Consider the following 8,024-nt stretch of genomic DNA (forward strand, 5'->3'; position numbering starts at 1 on the left):
GTGTATAAAATCATTCTCTCGATACATAACATTCACTTTGCTTTCATTGCTTGGCTTGGTAACCAACCTTATCATATAATGCGCATCAATAATATCCCCAAAATAGAACATCTCGTCTGTATAAATATATAAACTTCGAAGTACTAAGCACCACGCCCACTAGCTCTTCCGTCTAGTGAACATTCTGGGTGGGTGTGTTAAACCCGGTAGCTACCTTTAGGATTCGCGTGAATTAGGGCCATACCCGTTTCTAATTCTTAGGTTACCAAGCAATAATAATCAGGGGAAATATTTACAACAATTAGTGGCAATTATAACGTCCAACTAATTCAATAATAATCCACAGAACTTTTGTCTACATAATAATTCATTCGAGGAATGTTTTGCTTGTGTCTATCTCGTCAAACATTTATAAAAGCATCTCATTCCAAAAATATAGATTTCAAAGGCATTTAATAAAACAGTTGTAAAAACAGTGCATGTATTCTTAGTCCCAAAAATGTAAAGAGTAAAAGGGAATCAAATGAACTCACAATACGATATTTTGTAGTAAAAATATGCATACGACGATACTGAACAATGCAAGGTTGGCCTCGGATTCACGAACCTATATCAATTATGTATATTAACACATTGTAAACGAACAAATTTATATATATAATTATTAGTGTTATAAGTGTTATTTTAATAATTTATGTGTTTCATTATTAACTTAAATATATTTATATAAAAATTTATAAAGTATTAATATAGTTTTATTAAGTATATTTTTATATAATCAACTTTAATTGTAATAATAATAATATTAATTGTAATATTGATAATAATAATAGTATGGTTTTTATAAAAATAATAATGATATTAGTAATAATAGAAATGATAATAATAATAATGATACTTATAATGATAATTATATTGATAATAATAATATTAGTAATAATACTTATACTAATAATAATAATAATAATAATAATAATAATAATAATAATAATAATAATAATAATAATAATAATAATAATAATGAGTAATAAGTAAACTACCTCAAAGAAGTATTCCTTAAAAAAATGCCCAATTCCGGGTTTGAACCCGTGACGTCCCGCTAACCCGATAACATTCTAAACCAATCTTCCATTTATGCTTATCTGTTTTTATCTCAAACCAATATATGTATAACCCGAACTTCTTTTTTTTTCTATTTTCTTCTTCTAAAATCTAACAACATGAAAGGCCCAAAATAACCTTTAATAAGCTGCAGCCCAACAGTTAAGATAGGCCCAAGAGCATTTAACCTAGTCCAATATTATTCAAGTCCATTCTAATTGAGATTGTGGTACTGCTCGGCAATTGCAGAAGGGATGTTAACAAGTGTAGCAGCATACGGCCACAACCCCATCCCTCATAGTATCATTATCTTTTCATTATCTATCATCTAACGCATTATCATTAACTTAATTATTTACGTTTCATCTTCACTATTATTATATCGTCAAGGTATTCTCATCTCCTTCATAATTATCATCGAACAATCTTAAAATCATAACTATCTTTATTAATGGGTTTATCATTATCAACAGGTATGATTATCACGAATTCATACCTTCATCGTGTTGCCATCAACAACTGCACTTATTCCATCGTCATCATTCATATTACCATCCGAACTCATCATCATACGCATCACTAATATTCACATCATCAACCTACTCACACAATATACTCATCCTAAAAGTTTTTCCCATGATACCTTAACTCGCTGTAAACAAATACATACATGCAGCAGACATACGGCCCAACTTAATGAAAGGTGATCTTAGCCCGTTACTATTTATATTCACAGCCCAACACAAAAACGAATCATGGCCCAGATGAGGTTTTTCAGTTTATAAATAAATATGAAAATAGATATTGTATTATTATATTCACCGAGATATTTGGTAAGTGGGGAGACAAAATTTGTCGGCCATATTCTTTTATTAAGATAATATGTGGCAAGTGGTAATTAGGATCCAAGAATGATATCCTATTGTGACCCCTCCACACTCCTTTTAATAACTCACAATGATGATTCATTGATTAAGTGGACGTGTAAAAGAAATGTATCTATATATTAGTAACAACCAAACGTGTATAGCAGTAACAGATACGCATTTAAAGCAGTTGTAGCAGCAGTGTTTTGGTTCGAATGAATCATAAAAGATACCAGCATTCAAGGGTAAGCACCACGTAGTATAGTGGCAGTTGTAGACATCAATAATTTGTGATGGAAAGCTGCAGAAATTTGCTGTTGTGGGTGACAGTTTCAGACAAAAACAGAAATGACAAAAATGATAAACGAGCTCGATGGTTTTTGGTTGAGTTCGAAGAAAAATAATACAACAACTTTGATCAATAATGGCAGCCGTGGTGGTTTACTATAGTGATGAAAGGTGATTGTTTTGGGTTGTTGGTAATTGCGAAAAAGAAAAGAAACTAGGTAAAGATGGTGGTGATTGTAGATTGAAGGTGATGAGGGTGTGGTGTCTAAGTGGTGTTGTGAAAATAATGGCTCTTAAGTTTGGTTCTCGGTTAATAATAGAAGCAAAAGTAATGTGATGTCCCTTGTTGTGATGGGTTGTGGATGGCCGAAGAAGAGGAAGTCGATGGAGAGGGTGAGAAGTGTTGTGGTGTTCTCCAATGCATGATATATGCATATACATAATATATACTCCGTAAACATTGTTAATGAGAAGACAAAATCCGCACAGTAAACTCAATCATAATTCAATTATCACTAATAAGTTATTATTTCTCAAGTGGTGGATTCAAATAATAGATGGAACGTTTAACAGAAATAGACATATTTTGTTTGTTTGCTTTTACAATTGAATATCATGTGAATAAACAACAAAGAGGGATCAGTAACCATGTCCATCAATTCAATTCACAGAATAATATTAATAATATAATAATACTAAAAGCATCTGATGAATTGAAACGTAACAGAAAGTAAAAATAATGCGGCCATGATTTTTGGATGATTCTACCGACAGTTTTAACGGACTGCTAAATCGTACTCCGTTGTTAATCAGGGGCGGATAAAAGTACACTGAAAAATCCCAAATTTTTAGATTAACTATATATATTTATTTTGGTCATTATGGTATAATATTCGATCATTAACTATTAAATAAAAATTACATCACTGCCCTCGCTCGATTCCAGGTAAAATATGAAAAGTGTTAAAATTTAATAATTAGATCCTGAATACATTTTTAGTAAGCCTAAAATTTATAGAACTCATTTTCGGATCACCGTTTATTTTAAAATCATATAAGTTTGCATTAAACTGGTTTAATATCCATCGAATGACAATTGAGTGTTATCGTGGTTTACTAATTAGATTCGAAATCACAAAAATATATATTTAATATACTTTATATATATATATATATATATATATATATATATATATATATATATATATATATATATATATATATATGCTTTAAATAGTAATTATCATAATATCATATTTTTACTTTATTTTGCATAAATAAATTTTATTATCAACAACATATAATATTTCAAATTATATTTTCAATTACCATTTATATATATATATATATATATATATATATATATATATATATATATATATATATATATATATATATATATATATATATATATATATATATATATATATACATACATACATACATACACACACGTATCTATTTAAAATTAATTGTTCGTGAATCGTCGAAACTTGTCAAAGGTTAAATGAATCCATGTAAACAGTTCAAAAATTTTAAGATTCAATATTACAGACTTTGCTTATCGTGTCGAGTTCATATTAAAATTAAGTTTAAATTTGGTCAGAAATTTTCGGGTCGTCACAGTACCTACCCGTTAAAGAAATTTCGTCCCGAAATTTGAGTGGGATCATCATGGCTGACAATAAGTATGTTTTCATGACTCATATAAGCTGATAAATAGAGTTTTATTACCATTGAGTAATAAGGATAATATAATTCGATTATTCGAAGAGTACGAATGAAGTTATCACAAAAGAGTGAAATGAAGTAAATGTAGGTTCGTTTTAACCGGTGACGTAGTCACGATTGATTTTTTAAATCTAAGGAATTTAGAGAAAATCTTTGTAATAAGATTTGATTCTTTGGTAATTAAGGAAATTAGAATTCTCCTTGGTTAAATGCAATAATCTGTTTTGATTGCTCTGTCGGATATTTCACTATAAATCTACTCCCTTCGTTTCCTTTATATTTTGGAGTTCCATCTTTTGTTTTCTCTTCCCGACTTTAAGTCAAGCGACTAATGGTCCAGAATTCGTTGGTATGAAGTTTCGATTGATCATAATGTTCTAAGCAGGAAGGAACGTAATAGAACGATTTGATTTGGTAAATTACCAGAATCACAGAGGATTGAACTATCAAAAATATATTTTCTTGATATGTTCGGAGGTTAAGTAGAATAAAAGAGTTATGTAACATGGCACATGATGACGGTAGGATCTGTGAATCATCATGTTCCAATAGAACTTCCAGCATGACTTACTGTAATATAATCACGTTGGCCAAGTGTCATTATATTATACTAACTCATGCTCAAATTCTTAACACTTCTCCAGAATTCATTCATAATTTATTCTTAATTTATACAGAATATTGAAAACTAAAACAGTTTTCAATATGATGTGATGCAGATAGCACGAAGAGATAGATAATTTCGGACAAGAATATTTATGAAAATATCTTCAGAAATATCGAAGATATTTATGATGATATTTTGGAATTTCTACGATCTAAGGTTGATGAAGAAAATTTTACGTAGTTAATTAATTGGTTACTAATCAATTTTAGTTTATTCATTATTTTCTTCATTATGCCACTTGTCAAATCTTGACTTGAATTTTGATCGGCAGAAACTCGTATATGAAATTGAATTGGGATGAAAATGGTTATTCTTTGGTGAACGAATACGTATATGTGCGGATTTAAGCAGTGTTGTTAATGACTGCTGAATCAGAACTGAAGAGCGTACAATGTAACATGTTAATGCGAGGTCTAAATATTCCTCGGGTATTACCTACCCGTTAAAATATTTTCACCATTAACAGTTTGTACAAAAGAATCTTTGATGTAGAACGATACGTAGAACGAAGATAAATGATGTAGAACGATATGCAGAACGAAGATAATCGATGTAGAAAGATACGTAGAACGAATATTATGTTCGAGGCATAGATTGTGATGTTGAGGCGTGTGATATTGAAACTTGGTTTGTTGGTGGTACTGTTGATGCCGGTGATGTTGCTGAAGCTGGTAGGTTTTGCACCATAATCTCCAAATTAATTACTCGAGCGCGAAGTTCGTTGACTTCTTTTATCACACCGGGATGATTGTCGGTTGGGAAGAGTGGATGAATAAGGTTTAGAATTATATATATTATGTAATCATTGTGAGATATCCTGGAAACGAGAGTGAAAAATGATGGTTCCAACAGGTTCGCCGGTAAGTGCTTCTGTTTCTTCGTCAAGAGGGCAATTTGGTTGATGGAAGGGATCACCTTCTTCTCGTCTCCATTGGTTAAGTCAACTACGAACTCAGCCCCAATTACACTGCTTTCAGAGCTCGAGTGGAAATCCATATCAGAATAGCTGTCGAAATCCGAGGAACTTGAAATGGTTGCAGAATTCATCTTGCACGGTTAGATAAAGAATTTTTCGATATGGAATGATTTTCGGATATCGGATGATATTCTAATTAAATAGAATACCTATACATAGTACAGAAGATCCCGTAGATTCGGAGGAACTTTCAGAAGCTATCAGGAAAAGTTTACAGTAATAGATATGATAAGATATGAATTTATCTATACACTATCTATGCAATCAATGCAGTAAGACGTGTTTAGACTAAGAATGATAAGCACGTAATTTTCGACAAGAAATGATAAGCAAAACTTTTGACATGCAGACACGGTCGAAGTCTAGACTCACTAATGCATCTTAACAACTATCAGTTAGACACACTAATGAAAGACCCGGTTCGCTAAGACCACCACTCTGATACTAACTGAAAGGAACCGTTCATACCGATTATAAACGATTCACAATAGTTGATTTCATTGCGAGGTATTTGACCTCTATTTGATACATTTTACAAACATTGCATTCGTTTTTAAAAGACAAACTTTCTTTACATCGAAAGTTGACGGCATGCATACCATTTCATAATACTTCCAACTATAATCGACTTAATAATAATCTTGATGAACTCAATGACTCGAATGTAACGTCTTTTGAAATATGTCATGAATGACTCCAAGTAATATCTCTAAAATGAGCAAATGCACAGCGGAAGATTTCTTTCATACCTGAGAATAAACATGCTTTCAAGTGTCAACCAAAAGGTTGGTGAGTTCATAGGTTTATCGTAAGCAATAAAATTCATCATTTTGATAGACCACAAGATTTAAATACAGTACACCTATCTCGTGTACAAAACCATTTTTCATAATGCTTAGCAGAGTAGGTTCGTATCCTTTTCTCCCCCGTAGGTTGCCTCGCGAATTTTTAATAACCGTACACATATCTCGTGCACAAAAATAACATACACATAACCTGTGTATAAAATCATTCTCTCGATACATAACATTCACTTTGCTTTCATTGCTTGGCTTGGTAACCGACCTTAACATATAATGCGCATCAATAATATCCCCAAAACAGAACATCTCTTCTGTATAAATATATAAACTTCGAAGTACTAAACACCACGCCCACTAGCTCTTCTGTCTAGTGAACATTCTGGGTGGGGGTGTTAAACCCGGTAGCTACCTTTAGGATTCGTGTGAATTAGGGCCATACCCGTTTCTAATTCTTAGGTTACCAAGCAATAATAACCAGGGGAAATATTCACAACAATTAGTGGCAATTATAACGTCCAACTAATTCAATAATAATCTACAGAACTTCTGTCTGCATAATAATTCATTCAAAGAATGTTTTGCTTGTGTCTATCTCGTCAAACATTTATAAAAGCATCTCAGTCCAAAAATATAGATTTCAAATGCATTTAATAAAATAGTTGTAAAAACAGCGCATGTATTCTCAGTCCCATAAATGTAAAGACGTATCACGAACTTGGAAAAACAGTACGATTCAAATCTTGTTAAACCCGAAGGGATAAAGCACGAGGATTGGAATTTGTTGGATAGGAAATTACTTGGTGTAGTTAAACCCGAAGAGATCACTGGTGTTAAACCAGCCGATTACTGGTGTTAAACCCGAAGAGATGAAGCACGAGGATTCGAATTTGTTGGATAGGAAAGCACTTGGTGTAGTTCGACTTTCTCTGGCCAAGGATGTCGCCTACAACATCGTGGGTGAAACCACGACTAAAGGAGTGCTGACTGCTCTAGCCAACATGCATGAAAAACCTTCGGCTTTAAATAAAGTCTTCTTGATCAGGCATCTAGTTAATGCGAAGATGAAAGAAAGGTCTTTTGCAGCAGATCATCGTTGCCCGAGAGATGGTCTTGCACAGTTGCAGTAGTTAGTGGTTCATTCAGAACTACTGATAATGCTAAAAACGAACATATATTTCATAGCATTATCCTTCAAGAAAGACAAGCTTTTAGTTGCAATTGTTCTATTTACAAGTGATATTCGTTTAAATATTAAAAGGTGAAGACAAAAGACAGATTCGACGATTTGAAGACGCAAATGACCAAAAAGCTCAAATGTACAAGATACAATCCAAGAGGTTCAATTTATTGATAAGAAACGTCTAAAAATTACAAGAGTACAAGCTGCGAAACGCAAAGTACAAGATATCTAAGCGTACGAAAGGACGTTCTAAAATCTGGAACCGGGACATGAACCAACTATCAACGTGCGACTCAATGGAGCTAAAATTAAAAATCAACTATGCACATAAATATGATATAATATATAATTAATTATGTAAATTATATATATATTATATTTATATATTAAATAAGTAAACGTCGGCAAGCTA

The 8,024-nt window shown here is 32.0% G+C and overlaps 1 protein-coding gene across 1 annotated transcript in view; it reads left to right on the forward strand.

Annotated features, from left to right (window-relative positions):
- Positions 1 to 7,559, forward strand: part of LOC139853512 (uncharacterized) — a 30,724-nt gene extending 23,165 nt beyond the window's left edge. Inside the window, exon 10 of the mRNA XM_071842903.1 lies at positions 7,239 to 7,559. Within this exon, the coding sequence (XP_071699004.1) occupies positions 7,239 to 7,559 (321 nt within the window). The remainder of the gene's footprint in view (positions 1 to 7,238) is intronic.
- Positions 7,560 to 8,024: the final 465 nt, after the last annotated feature.

The sequence above is a fragment of the Rutidosis leptorrhynchoides genome, chromosome 6 (assembly GCF_046630445.1).
Source record: "Rutidosis leptorrhynchoides isolate AG116_Rl617_1_P2 chromosome 6, CSIRO_AGI_Rlap_v1, whole genome shotgun sequence".
Taxonomy (NCBI): domain Eukaryota; kingdom Viridiplantae; phylum Streptophyta; class Magnoliopsida; order Asterales; family Asteraceae; genus Rutidosis; species Rutidosis leptorrhynchoides.